Source organism: Oncorhynchus mykiss, chromosome 9 (assembly GCF_057628025.1).
Source record: "Oncorhynchus mykiss isolate SJ-2025 chromosome 9, ASM5762802v1, whole genome shotgun sequence".
NCBI classification, from domain to species: domain Eukaryota; kingdom Metazoa; phylum Chordata; class Actinopteri; order Salmoniformes; family Salmonidae; genus Oncorhynchus; species Oncorhynchus mykiss.
In genome coordinates this window covers 69,350,127-69,364,859 of record NC_143030.1, presented here as the reverse complement: position 1 = coordinate 69,364,859, position 14,733 = coordinate 69,350,127, and the positions used below count along the sequence as shown (strand labels likewise).

The following is a 14,733-nucleotide window of genomic DNA, read 5'->3' as shown; positions in this document are numbered from 1 at the left end:
AAGTTGTAGAAACATCTCAAGGATGATCAATGGAAACAGGATGCACCTGAGCTCAATTTTGAGTCTCATAGCAAACGGTCTGAATACTTATGTAAATAAAGTATTTGTTTTTCATATTTAATACATTTGCAAATCTGTTTCCGCTTCATCATTATGGGGTATTGTGTGTAGACTGATAAGAAAAACATTTATTTAATCAATGTTTGATTTAACAAAATGTGGAAAAAGGCAAGGGGTCTGAATACTTTCCAAATGCACTGTATTTACCGCTTACTTTATATGTGAAGGAAATATAAAGGGTTGATAGAGGAGCATACAATATGTGTGATGTACTAAGCAACAATGCTAAGTTTGCAGCTGTTATGGAGGTAATGGTAGAGATTCTAGGTAAGCTGCTTTCCCTGTTTCACCCAGTCACGCTGACACCGTAACAGCTTTTCAAATGGCACCGTACTACCTATATAATGCATTAGTTTTAAACAAGGCAATAAAAAGTACTCCACTAAATTGGGAATGGGGAGCTATTTGGGACACAGGCCAGTATTTGCCCCCTGGCAGCTCCACAGTCAAGGCTTTCCTGCTCTTCTCCACACTACCAACCCCCACCCCCCTCCTTAGGATGTCCTGTCAACTCTGGCACTGAGAAGACAGGACGGGGGAGGAGAGGGCTTTGTCTGTCAGTCCAGTCAGCCTGAACTAAGCACAGATTCTCCAGGACCCCAGAGCCAGTCCAGCCTCCTCGCTCCTCCAAGCCTCAGCTAACTCCCCAGGCAGGCAGATCACCAGAACCCCCTGCCCTGAGGGACCTTTCCTAACCACTCATCATCTATCACCAGGTTCTCCTCGCCACAGCACATCAAGGTACTGTATGTATCACAACAGTACAGCTTCCTGCTGTTCTTTACCTCTAGTAGAATTTAACGATTTGAGTTTAGACTTGATACACTAAGAGTGAAAAATGAAAAACTTAATTTGTGAATATTTATTATTTAATTACCTCATTATGATCTACATAAAGTCATGTATTCATGCATTTTTTGGCTGTAACATTATGATAAGAGGAAAACTGGGGGGAGAACAGCAAATTATGATTATCTCAAATTAGCTGGTGCACACATACGCCATAGTGTCTGACTTTGTCTCAGGTTCATTAAAAAAATAAACTATATATATATATATATATATATATATTTGTGCACCAGCTAAGGATATATATATCCTTCATGACAATTCTCTGGTGTGAAATGCTCCTCACATTTCATCTTGCAGCTCAGAACCAGACAGAAATGCATGTTTCACCACTGCGTGTCCTCCACTGTTTACATTATGTCTGACTTTAATCTGATTACCAATTCTAAACTCCTAACACGGCTAACAATTTCCTCTGCTTTCAATAGACAATGAACGAATTTGACTTGCACAACTCCTCGTTAAATTTCTTCAATGGCACGCCCTGGTTCGTCTACGAGTGCACCCTCAATCTGGATAAGGACTATCAGCGGATCGCCTTGTTCCTGCTCTACCTGCTGCTGTTCATGGTGGGGCTGGCTGAAAACACCCTGGTGGTCTGGGTCAATTGGCGCCGGCGACACTCGGCCAACGGCGTCTTGTTCTGCGTCATCAACGTGAGCTTGTCGGACCTGATGGTGGTTCTGATGTTGCCCTTCTACATGCTGGAGGTGACCATGGACAAGGTATGGCTGTGGGGCCGCTTCCTATGTAAAGTCACCCACCTCATCTACGTGATCAACTTCTATAGCAGCTCCTTCTTCCTGGCCTTCATGACCCTGGAGCGCTACCTGTCCCTGTCCAGGCCCTCGTCTCCTGCCTGCTTCCCCGTAGCCAGACGTCGCCGCTGGCTACTCTGCGGTGGTCTCTGGCTCCTCTCCCTGTTCCTGGCTCTGCTGGAGAACGTCCACATGGACCTGCTGGAGTGGGACGAGCCGGGCTGCTACATGCTGCCAGAGAACAACTACACTGAGTGGTTTGTCTCCGTCTCCTTCCTCTGCCTCATCTTCCAGTTCCTGGGCCCGGCCTCCATCATTGTCACCTGTAACATCTTGATAGCCCGAGCGGTGCGCTCCGCTCCAGACGTGCAGGGAAAACGGGACGTCTGGCTGGTGCATGTGTACTCCCTGGTGTTTGTCCTCTGCTGGCTGCCGTACCACATTGTCTTGTTCCTGATGATGGTGGATGATCTGGACCCTCACGTGTTCAGCTGCAACACAGTGGAGGTGCTCTATAACTCCTACGGTGTGGTTGAGGGCCTGTCGCTCTTCCACTGCATCGCCAACCCTGTCCTTTACAACTTCCTCAGCAAGAGCTTCCGTTCCAACCTGATCAACGCTGTGGTCCACTATGTACCCAGGGAGTTCCCAGGAGGGTCGAATCCCCAAGAAACTGCACCCAACGCAGGAGGACCAGACACTAGGAAGAAGGAATGCAAGCTTAGCAACATGAGCACCAGTCACTCTGATGTTGCTGGGTTGTAGAAAAAGGAAGCACCACAGTGTCACATTGAGACTTAACTAGCCATCATCACCGAAGGACAATGGAGGAAAGGGGAACTCGAAAGCTGTTACTGAAGCGTGTGCTGCCTTCACAGGCTAGACATGTCACAAGACAAGGTTTCTTAGTCTGACTCTCTTGGGTCCAGATTGTTCACCCTTCTCCCAAAGTGTACACTTGCACACTTTAATTTCAAAGTATTTGATTGGTGTAAGCATTGGCTGAAGGGAATTTATTACATTATAAAACAAAAGAAAACATGACCAGCAGTGTGCAAGTACACATTTATGGAGAATTGTGGAGAATCAGGATTCAGCCTTGGTCACTAAGAAATAGTAATGTAAATGATGGGCTCTCTGTTCCTCTCATCTGTCTCCCATTTTCTCTTTCAGCACATCAATAATGTTGTAAACAGAGGAAGGAAAGAAACGCTTTCGGATTTTTTTCTTTGAACTTCCACAGGAACTTGTGGCACCAATATCTAGGAACTTCTGGAGGACAGAATGAGTCATTACATCGCTGGGTGAAGAGAAGCTTCCTCGCAAATAAACATTTTCCTCTGTGTAACATAGATGAGATTTAAAACTTATAACTACTGAGTATAAACAACTTGTAAAATTGAAATGCAACTGCTAAATGTAAAACATTTTGATTACACAAACATATAAACAGATCTTAATTTCCACAGCAACTTTTTTTTTCTGCTGAATTTGTAAATGTGTTGAATAAAAGTATTTCAAACAGGATGATTGTGTTAATATCAAAATCAACTTCCCCTTTTGATTATTTACGATAGGGAAAAATAAAGGCAAGATTATGAATAGCTCCCGTAGTAGGAGGCAGGTAGCCTAGTGTTGAGCCAGTAACCAAAAGGTCGCTGGTTCAAATACCTGAGCCAACAAGGTTAAATTAACTGTTAACGTGCCCTTGAGTAAGGCACTTAACCCTAATTTGCTACGGGCTGCCTTACTACAATGACTGACCTTTCAAAACATCACATTTCCCTGCACCTATCTGGTGTGAAACATTTTTGATGGGCTGGTTTCCCAGAGATTAAGCATAGTCCTGGACTAAATAGCACTTTCAATGAATATTCTCCATGAAATAAACTTTTCAGTCCAGGACTAGGTTTAATCTGGAAAACATCTCTTAAATGTTAGAACTTTTATTTTATGCAGACCTGGGTAAAATTATATTTGATTAGTTACTTAAATACTTATTTTCTGTTTGAGTATTTTCAAATCTGTCCCAAATCAACATTGAACGTATTTAAATTTCCTATAAATAGCCTACTATTTTTAAGTATTTAAGTACTTATTTTCAAATGCATGGGTTATTAAATGCATTATAGTGTGAGTATTTCCAAATACATTCCAATATTCAACTACTTGTCTTTTCAAATAAATATCTAAATACTTCCAAATGTCTGAAAGTAATATAAAAAAATACCCTGAGTATTATTTCAACACAGGTCTGATTGTACAAAATCAGTCCTCATTTTTTAGTTGAATACTTGCCTAAGTTTGCTTTCACTGGGAAGTCCGGAAGGAATTTTATGTTGGTTTAACGATGTTGACATGGTAATAAGAGGGAGAAAAGGCTTAGGTTTCACTTCACATACAGCACAATGGGAGGAAGCAGCATACCAAGAACAGAACAGCATTACAGGTTCAAAGGTCACCAGTCCCAAAGCAGGATCTAGATAAACACACATTGTGCATAAATGCATATGCATCATTAAAATGTAATGATGAATGTATTCTGTGGCAGCAAACATAACAGATCAAATACAATAAATAAAAAAACAAAGCTTTAGGGTTAGGAGCGAAAAGTAACTAGACAGTGAGATCAACATTTTCTTATATTTACTTTATTCTTTCCAGAACTAGAAACGAGATATAAAGGCCAACGTTGATAGTTCTCATTAAAAAAAAGTAGATAAAATAAATAGAATAAATAGTTTAATCCGACTGATGAGGTGAGACACCAAATAGTTGTTTAAATGTCATCATGCCCAAAGTGAGCACTTGAAGGACCACAAGTCTACAAAACACAATACTCATAACGTAGTGCCTTTGAAATGCTGAGACAAGGCAGATTTCCTGTGATTTTTAAAACTCTTGCGTGACTAAATGGCACTCTGGTTGGAAACTACCGTTCATACCATCTGATCAGTAACACATATGAACTACTATATAATGTCTGCATTATGGTCTATCACTACATAAATGCTTTGAGGAAGATGTACCTAAATGGTTTCCTAGGGAACAGATACAGCAAGGCCTCATTCATCCTCCCATTCTTCAGTTACAAAGTATGATGGGTCCGGTACACTTAACCCATGTTAATGGGTACATAGGCTTGGTGCAGCGTGGCAAATATTGTTTCACTCAGACATACATGAATGGTCTGTCACATGTTTAATATAAAAATGGATGTACATGTAACTGACAAAATGCGTACAGTGATAGAAAAATGTTATTCATTTTTTGTAAAACTGAGTAATAAGACACTTAAGACAACGTTTGACTGCAACTTAGGAAAAGCCAATGGACTTGCGTTGAAAACAGTCAGTAAACAGTAGCACGTCCTTCCTTCCATAGACCACAATAGATATACTGCCACCAAGTGGCTAAGCTTCTTCCAAGAAAGATGACCTTTCCGGCTACACTATGCTACAAAACAGGTCTCTTCGATCCATAATACCATCTGAAATACAGACATAAAACAAGTGAAATACATTCTACACGGCTATAGATATGGTCCACAACCAGAAAGAGGTATTGAACGCGAGTGGAAAAGAGGGAGAGAATGGACGAGAGACAGGCAGACAAAGAGATGGAGGGAAGAAAAGGAAGTGAAAGACACCAGCTGATCAGGTGTCCAGGGCGGGGAGGGGTTCTTTGGAGTGGTCGTTGTACATGAAGGTCTGCTCTATGTTGAAGTCTGGAGGCAGGTGGTCCTTGTGGACGTCCATGTGGGAGGACACCAGCTTGAGCGTGGAAAAGTAGAGGCCGCAAATGGTGCAGCGGTACATGAGTGCCCCGGCGTGGGTCTTCAAGTGGCAGATCATGGTGGAGCGCCCTCGGAAGAACCTCAGGCACACCTTGCACTGGTACGGCTTCTCCCCAGTGTGGATGCGCAGGTGGTAGGTGAACTCGCCAGAGTGGGCAAAGCGTTTGCCACAGAAGCGACAGCGGTACCATTTCTCCCGGGGGATGGTGCCACCCATGGAGTTCCCATTGGACAGGAGGCCTGTGGGAAAGCCAGCCGCCACGGCCCCCTGGAGCAGCTTGTCTGAGAGGCTGAAGGAGCCCAGGCCGAAGCCCATGTTGCCCAGCTTCCCCAGGCTGCCTGCCTCCAGGGGGGAGGAGGAGGAGCAGGAGGAAGGGTACTCTATCTGGTCAGCCTTTCGTTTCCCTGCCCACCCCTGGCTGCCCTGGGCCTCGTTGGTGTGAAAGCTCAGGTGGTACTGGAAAGCTGAGGCAGAGCGGAAGGTCTGTGGGCATAAGAAGCAACGCAGCTCCTCCTCTCCCTCTGGTCCGGCTGCTTTATGAGCCCTCATGGCCTCTCTGTCAGTGGCGGCCTCCTCAGCATGCAGGAACATGTGTCTGTCCAGCAGAGGGCGATCTAGGAAGCCGCAGGCACAGAGCGGGCAGGAGTAGACTGGCAGGGAGAGGTGGGTGAGGGCGTGCCACAGCAGGGCACATAGGGAGGGCTGGGGCAGCTGGCACACACCACAGCTCAGTGACTGGATGGACACATGACTCAGCAGGTGATCCCTGATGACCTGGGGAAAGGAGAGAAACAGTATGTCAACAATACAAGGAGGGAAAATAGATGTCATAGCCACCTCGATGCAATAGGTGTGCTCGAGTTCAATGCAGCTATGTCAATCTATATATTTTACCGTCGCCATTAGCCAAAACGCAAAATCACTCAGGAAAAGTGGAGCAAACCAAACTGACCTGGAAGTCCTTGGTGAGGGCTTTGTTACAGACAGCACACTGCAGCTCTCCGTTGTGCCCCTGGGTAGCGTTGTGGAGCTGACTGGGGAGGGTGTACCTGGCTGCAGCTTGGCGCCGGTGGCGTACCAACTTGGCCTGGCTGTTGAACTGGAGATGACACATGTCACAAGAGAACACCACATGGGACAAGGCGTGGGTGATGCTGGCGCCACGGTCTCCGGGGAAAGATGCCCCACACACCCTGCAGGCCCCTGTCTCAGAGAGGTGGGTCTCTGCGTGGGCCCTCAGGGAAGCAGAGTCGGCCAACAGTGCCATTCCACAGGCTTTACACGCCATTATACCCTGAACCGATGAAACCTGGCCAGTGTTCACACCCCCTGTACTGACCGCTGCTCCGTTCTCCACACACACCAAGTCCTCATCTTCATCCTCCTCCTCATCTTCCTCCTCCATGTAGTTCTCGCCATCGCTCAACTCAATGATCTCTCCAGCCAGCTGTCGCCACTGGTCCACTCCTCCATCAGTCCCTTCTTCATCTCCCTGCAAATGCTCTCTCTCTTCCTCGTTTTCTTCATCATCGTCTTCATCATCCTCCACCCCCCCAAAGATGACCCCTGCATGGTCAGAGCTCACACCTCCCACCCCAGCCTCCACCACTCCCATCTGCAGGCTGTCCAGGGGGTCTCCAGAGGAGGACGAGGGGGCCTCCCTCACCCCACAGATGTCCCCTCCCAGCTGGGCTGACGAGTCGGGGTAGGAGCAGGAGTCAGATACACATGGAGGTACAGAACCAGCCCTACTCCCACTAACTACCATCTGTTCCTCCTCACCGTTATCAACCCCGTCTCCCACCACCACCTCCTCAGTCTTCAGCTGCAGGGGAGGTCCAGGTGTAGCATCAACAGCTACAGTGGACATGTCTACTGAACTCTGCTGATCTCCTGTCAGCTGTACCCGTTTGTCTTCGGCCATCTGTCCATAGCCCAGGTGAGACTGGACGTCCTCTGCTTTGAGGGACAGGGACAGAGGGGCTGTGTGTCCACCACCCCGGCCCAGCCTGGCCACCCTGCTGCCCTGGGGGAGAGGTGAGGGGGCCGCCGCTGGAGTAGGAGCAGCCGAGGGACCAGCAGATGATGACAGGGAGGAACAAGACGCTGCAGAGGATGAGCACACGGATGACCCAGCAGCAGTAGCTGCAGCAGCAACCATGTCAGGGTCCAGGTCTCCATCCACCACACAGTCTGCAGAGCCAGAGCCCGGTTGCTGCAGGTCAGGAAAGGTAGCGTGACAAGCCCTCACCAGCTCTCTCACACCCAGCCTCTCTGCCAGCTCATACAGCACTCCTACATCTATCAGGTCTGTGAAAATCTCTCCAGTGTAGATGAAAGTCAGCACCTTCTCAAAATTGGCCGGGGACACAAAATCCAGAGTGTACGTTGTCGTGGCTCCTGAGGTTCCGACCTGGGTCCCCCTGCCCGAGAACAGGCTGCGGAAGTGGGTTCCGGCGCACGCGAGCACGGCGCGGTGCGCTGCAAAGGCGCGGCTCCCCACCTGGAGGATGACATCACAGAAGAGGCGGGACAGGCGGCAGCGGTTGAGCTCGGCGAGGAGGCCAGCGGCGTGGCCTGAGCCCTGCAGCCGAATCCTCATCGCTCCCTGGCGGTGTTACTCAAATCCCAACTAGGAGAAGAGACAAGGGGAAGCCAACAGCGTCATTGTCTAGCCTAAATCAGTCCGCAATAACATAATCCAGTTTCAAGCGCCATTGATTGATTGTGAGATTAAGGGGAGTGCAGCTTTGTCGAGTGCCATGCTTGTAAAACAAATATATAATACTTATTGAACTAACAGGTAGATATTAGAGCTCGAATACATAATAAACTAGGGAAACATTGTAATGTTTCAAGTTTCATTGAATGCTAATTTGTTAGGCTATCTAGCTTGCCAGCTAACGCTAGCTGCTCATCAGTTTTCTACGTTTGCCATGATCCAATTCCAAACTCTACAAAATGCAAACCTCTAAACACCTTTCTACAAGGATAGACAAAGTCTTTCATAAATCATGTTGATATTATATTCTTTACCAATAGAAGGCAGTATATTCGACCATTTAGTCAACGTTTTCGATAGCTTCCTTTTTTATTATCGGTCGTTTCCAGTCGCACAGCAATGACGTAAAACAAAATAATGCCTGGAAGGCTGCTTGAAAACCAAATATTTGGCAGTATTGCCCCCCAGCGGTTGGATGACAGTGGCACACAGGAGCCAGAGGGCCATAAAAACAGACTTTTACTTTTGGGGATATTTTATTTATTTTACTTACCGTTCATAGACGTTTCAAATAGAAACAGTGAGAAAAATAGATGACAAATAGATACATTGTAACAAATAACAAACAGAAAATGGTTGAAAGTATACAGTCAGATAAAATCCTATGGTCTATTGATAAAGTACTCTGAAAATCAAAGAAAACAATTGCAGTCAATTTTGTTGAATTGTAAATGTTACCCTGCATGGCTACAAACAAGTCTTAGATGTTCCAGCAGGCAGAATTACATAAAAGTACAGTATATATTACAAAATCATTATAATCGGTCATTGTATGTCAGTATGACTTCTCAATATTGTAAAACAGGCAAATGTATTATCTAAACAGATATAGTTTGTTACAGATTTAACCCACATATTTTCTCATTTGTTTGTATTTGTAAACAGACAACCATTGACAATTTCAGCAATATATTTGCCATTAAAAATTGAATGAATATTGCTTTTTTAGTTGCTTGATATGTTCTCTTTCTGTGCTTTACTTTTGTAAGTGGAGTACTTTCTTTATATTCTTGTTACCTTCCTCACTTTCAAAACCACATCCATAGAAGCTTTTTTCACCAGCCTTTGTGTGCTACCATGGCCGTTAAAGATACGCAACCCTCTTCCTGGAATTGGTATGAGCCAGGCTGCTGAGGCTGGAAGTGCTAGGTCTACGGGAGACACCAAGTGTGGGTCAATTAGGTGAGACCTCGTTAGGGCAGCCATGTTGCAGGAGGATGTCAGCACACTCTTTGCTCCCAGTTTTTCTAGCCATGGTCATGGCTGTCCGGCCCTGAGGATCCCTGGCCTTCACATCACTTCCATACTGCAGGGAGGGAGAGATTGAACAATTCACCATTTACACTCTGTATAAAATTACCCCAAAATATAATCATTGAGAATATGTGAATTAATTCATTCATTATTTTCATGTGACAACACTTGACTTGGGCTAAAGGCCAACAATTTGTGTCCGGTGCTTGGGGAAGATCATCATCAACAAATAATTTGTCGAGACCAGGGCCTTACCCAGACTAGCAGCTGTGTCATTACGACATCACCCAGCTGACAGGCAGCGTGCAGGGAGGTGTGAGGCTGTGGCTGTGAGGGTGTTCCTCCGTTGGCCAGGGCAGTGTTGATCTGCTCCTTGTTGCTGTGGGCCAGGAGCAGTAGGAGCCTGGGCAAATCCCTCTCTGTCACCGCGGATAGCAGACACACAGACATCGCAGTGTCGCCTGGGCCTGTGGGGCTTGGAGCAGGCAGGGGTGCCACAAACACACGCTGCTCGTATTTTGCACGGATCCATGATTCTCTCTCCTCTCTGTGAGAGAGACACAAGCATACAGGTGAGTTACCACGGAAACTGCTCATGGATCAAGAGAGAGATCTCTGTGGCAACATACAGTATCTTCCAGGACGTGTGCTCCGGACGTGTGCTGACCAACTGGCAGGTGTCTTCACTGACATTTTCAACATGTCCCTGATTGAGTCTGTAATACCAACATGTTTCAAGCAGACCACCATAGTCCCTGTGCCCAAGAACACGAAGGCAACCTGCCTAAATTACCACAGACCCGTAGCACTCACGTCCGTAGCCATGAAGTTCTTTGAAAGGCCGGTAATGGCTCACATCAACAACATTATCCCAGAAACCCTAGACCCACTCCAATTTGCATACCGCCCAAACAGATCCACAGATGATGCAATCTCTATTGCACTCCACACTGCCTTTTCCCACCTGGACAAAAGGAACACCTATGTGAGAATGTTATTCATTGACTACAGCTCAGCGTTCAACACCATAGTACCCTCAAAGCTCATCACTAAGCTAAGGATCCTGGGACTAAACACCTCCCTCTGCAACTGGATCCTGGACTTGCTGACGGGCCAACCCCAGGTGGTGAGGGTAGGTAGCAACACATCTGCCACACTGATCCTCAACACAGGAGACCCCCAGGGGTGCGTGCTCAGTCCCCTCCTGTACTCCCTGTTCACCCTAGACTGAGTGGCCAGGCACGACTCCAACACCATCATTAAGTTTGTAGACGACACAACAGTGGTAGACCTGATCACCGACAACAAAGAGACTGCCTATAGGGAGGAGGTCAGAGACCTGGCCGGTGCCAGAATAACAACATATCCCTCAACGTAACCAAGACTAAGGAGATGATTGTGGACTACAGGAAAAGGAGGACCGAGCAGGCTGCTGAGGCTGGAAGTGCTAGGTCTACGGGAGACACCAAGTGTGGGTCAATTAGGTGAGACCTCGTTAGGGCAGCCATGTTGCAGGAGGATGTCAGCACACTATTTGCTCCCAGTTTTTCTAGCCATGGTCATGGCTCATCAACGGGTCTGTAGTGGAGCAGGTTGAGAGCTTCAAGTTCCTTGGTGTCCACATCACCAACAAACTAGAATGGTCCAAACACACCAAGACAGTCGTGAAGAGGGCATGACAAAGCATATTCCCCCTCAGGAAACTAAAAAGATGTTCTCTCTACTACCGCATGGCAAGCGGTACCGGAGTGCCAAGTCTAGGACAAAAAGTCTTCTCAACAGTTTTTACCCCCAAGCCATGAGACTCCTGAACAGGTAATCAAATGGCTACCCAGACTATTTGCATTGTGTGCCCCCCCCAAACCCTCTTTTACGCTGCTGCTACTCTCTGTTTATCATATATGCATAGTCACTTTAACTATACATTCATGTACATACTACCTCAATTGGCCCGACCAACCAGTGCTCCCACACATTGGCTAACCGGGCTATCTGAATTGTGTCCCGCCACCCACCACCCGCCAACCCGTCTTTTACGCTACTGCTGCTCTCTGTTCATCATATATGCATAGTCACTTTAACCATATCTAGGTGTACATACTACCTCAATCAGCCTGACTAACCGGTGTGTGTATGTAGCCTCGCTACTGTATATAGCCTGTCTTTTTACTGTTGTTTTTATTTATTTTCTCACCTATTGTTCGCCTAATACTTTTTTTGCACTATTGGTTAGAGCCTGTAAGTAAGCATTTCACTGTTGTATTTGGCGCACGTGACAAATAAACTTTGATTTGATTTGATCATCTGCAACACATTCTTGGATTCAACTATTTAAATCTTATTCTAGTCAAATAATGGTCTTCATTGGACAAAAATATTGGCTTTTCTTTTGAACTCTCACGAAACAGGTGACCATAAATAAAGCATCCAGATGTTTCCTATCTATTACACTGAACCAGGACCCTCACCGTGTGGCGTTGGGTGTGGGTTTGTGTCTGCCCTGGGTGTGGCATTCCCAGATGCTATTGGCCAAGTGGTTGCCGATGGCAGTCAGGACCTGTGTCAGCTCCCTGGGCCAGTCATCCAGGTCCAGAGAACGGACGCGGGACAGGTGTGTCCCAAGATTACGGTGGATCCCTGAACACTCGATGCAGATCAACGCCCCCAGGTTGAGGCTGGCCCATGTGGGGTCTGGAGAGGACATCCAAACCAGAGCAGAGGTCGAGAGTAAGGGATTGAGTAAAATAAAGGCTGCGTCTAACGTAATCAATCATTTTGCACTAATGACTCCTTTTTCATTACTACTGAAAAAAATGAATGGCTGTATCTGGTAGATAGTCTAATACTGACCTCTTTGCACATGCATGGACATTGAATAGAATACGTTTTTAACTAGAGAGTTAGAGATATATATAAAGAGAGTGAGAGAGGAGGTCAAGTCTAGAAACCCACTTGGTGCTTCACAGTCCACACAGAAGCTGTTGCCCTTGGCATTGCGAATGGCCTGTATGGCCACCGCCTCACTCTGGCTGCTCCTCCGTGCCTATGAAAGAACACATAGTTGACATTTCACAAGTATGAAGTGGATGTGCATTGTGACTGAATACGTCTCTAAGGAATCAGCAACTTGGACCTCAACGCCTGTCAGTACACAGCCAATCAGCATTATCTTCACTCCCCAGTAGGGTTCCACAGGGAACATATATACATGTTATATACTATAAAACATTCAAAACAATTTAAACTGTTTCCATTTATATAGTCTATTATAAGAAATCAACTTTGAATACTATTTTTAAACAGTACATATTTCCACACATCCCAGGCTGCTGCCCAGTCAGTTCCTTGCCTTGTTCCTGAGGCTCTCACAGGATTGCAGGCTGGCCAGTATCTGGCTCTCTATGGCCGTCACCCAGGCATCTCTGTCCTCCAGACTCTGGGCCTCAAAGTGCCACGTCTGCCCCGTGCTGGACACGATGATGAAGCCAGTATTCTCCTCATCTACAAAGACACGTTGAAAATGTGATACCATTAGTCCGCCATATTTAGTAAGTTCAAATCCTAGTTTACACTTCTTTACAGTACATACACAAAAAGCACATGTAACCAGCATAAACACAGACTCACTTCATCACGATGAGATGTTCGCTGATCATTTTAAAAAAGGACACCGAGCCGGCAGACATTGTGCATGATGCAAAAAGTTGAAAAAGGGTGATTGAGAGAAAGAAAGTAACGAAAACCAACAACAAACCTTACAAATCACAGGTCAATCCAAAATGTCTAATACACTTGCTAGGTAGAGAGACAAACAGACAAACAGGCATAAAACAACAGGTAGATACAGTGAGCCAGTCAGCTCCTCACTGTTCCTTGTTGTTACCTGTCTTGTTATTGTTTCTCAAGGTACCAAAGCTTTTTAATTTCCACATTTTGTGCTTGGCTGCGGGGCAACAGCTTAGCCCAGATTAGCAGGAGATGAAGGAAAATAACAGCAAAATAGATTTATATAGAGTGCAGAATAATCTGGTAGAGATGTACAGTAGGAGGCCCAGTGCTCACCTTCAGCCTGTCCAATAGCTGTGTCGCCTTTCTGGTTCATACTCTTCTTCCTTGTTTTCTTCCTTTTGTCCATCATTGGAGAGGATTGACCATCTTTTACAAAAGGGGGACTGGTTGCTCCTTCAATAGCATCTGACATTGGGGTACAAAGATGAATAAAACACTGTTTGTTATGTGTTGAGGGAACTTGCAGCTCTGGTACTATCATGCTCCAAAGCCCACATTGACATACTGTATATTAGAAAAGTATTATTATTACATTTCTGACATACCAGCACTATGTGACTTGCTGGACAGTGTTGATGGACAACGTTTTACTCCTCTATCTCTGGGAGAAGACAATGCACCAGGCTGTTCTTCAACAGGCACAAGGCTTGGTGGTAACAATGGGGCACTGGCGCTCTCTGTGGGTGCAGCATCCTTGGCCACACCGTTCAGGCCAGGGGAGGGCCCATAAGGGGGGACTGCCCTTGGTGGGCGTTTCCCTGGAACCTTCACTGTGACACGCAGTAGGTCGATCTCTTTAGCGTGAGAATTCTGTATATAGTCCTGAAACCACCAAGATTATACCTGTTAAACTAGATTGATTTGCTAAATTTCACAAGACTAGAAATGAAATGGGTTTTTTTTTCTCGAAATATTGCAATTTTACTGTGTGTTACAGTTCTCAGCACAGTGAATTCTCACATCAAAATAGATTTCAACTAATTTAACATCATAAAAAATATATATACAGTGGGCCAAAAAAGTATTTAGTCAACCACCAATTGTGCAAGTTCTCCAATTAAAAAGATGAGAGAGGCCTGTAATTTTGATCATAGGTACACTTCAACTATGATAGACAAAAAGAGGAAAAAAAATCCAGAAAATCACATTGTAGAATTTTTAATGAATTTATTTCCAAATTATGGTGGAAAATAAGTATTTGGTCAATAATAAAAGTGTATCTCAATACTTTGTTATATACCCTTTGTTGGCAATGACAGAGGTTTTCACACACTGTTGCTGGTATTTTGGCCCATTCCTCCATGCAGATCTCCTCTAGAGCAGTGATGTTTTGGGGCTGTTGCTGGTTAACACGGACTTTCAACTCCCTCCAAAGATTTTCTAT

At 45.6% G+C, this 14,733-nt stretch overlaps 3 protein-coding genes across 4 annotated transcripts in view; 1 reads left to right on the top strand and 2 right to left on the bottom strand.

Moving 5' to 3' along the window:
- The first annotated feature begins 8 nt into the window (after positions 1-8).
- On the top strand, positions 9-3,254 carry LOC110532656 (atypical chemokine receptor 5). Its single transcript, XM_021616733.3, has 2 exons — positions 9-861; positions 1,398-3,254. The coding sequence occupies exon 2, from the start codon at positions 1,401-1,403 to the stop codon at positions 2,490-2,492; it is 1,092 nt and encodes a 363-aa protein (XP_021472408.1). The 5' UTR covers positions 9-861; positions 1,398-1,400; the 3' UTR covers positions 2,493-3,254.
- Positions 3,255-4,362: 1,108 nt separating this feature from the next.
- On the bottom strand, positions 4,363-8,674 carry LOC110532652 (zinc finger and BTB domain-containing protein 39). Its single transcript, XM_021616729.3, has 3 exons — positions 8,561-8,674; positions 6,477-8,156; positions 4,363-6,298 (listed from the first exon to the last, which is right to left on the bottom strand). Exons 2-3 carry the CDS (start codon positions 8,124-8,126, stop codon positions 5,384-5,386), a joined length of 2,565 nt encoding a protein of 854 aa, XP_021472404.2. The 5' UTR covers positions 8,127-8,156; positions 8,561-8,674; the 3' UTR covers positions 4,363-5,383.
- Positions 8,675-8,763: 89 nt separating this feature from the next.
- LOC110532654 (arf-GAP with GTPase, ANK repeat and PH domain-containing protein 2) overlaps positions 8,764-14,733 on the bottom strand; it is a 34,719-nt gene continuing 28,749 nt past the window's right edge. For both annotated transcript variants that reach the window (XM_021616730.3, XM_090185163.1), the window contains exons 11-17: positions 13,895-14,171; positions 13,623-13,754; positions 12,910-13,061; positions 12,513-12,603; positions 12,029-12,251; positions 9,816-10,107; positions 8,764-9,612 (exon numbers count right to left, since the gene is read on the bottom strand). In XM_021616730.3, coding sequence (XP_021472405.2) covers positions 9,481-9,612; positions 9,816-10,107; positions 12,029-12,251; positions 12,513-12,603; positions 12,910-13,061; positions 13,623-13,754; positions 13,895-14,171 — 1,299 coding nt within the window. In that variant the 3' untranslated portion in view covers positions 8,764-9,480. The remainder of the gene's footprint in view (positions 9,613-9,815; positions 10,108-12,028; positions 12,252-12,512; positions 12,604-12,909; positions 13,062-13,622; positions 13,755-13,894; positions 14,172-14,733) is intronic.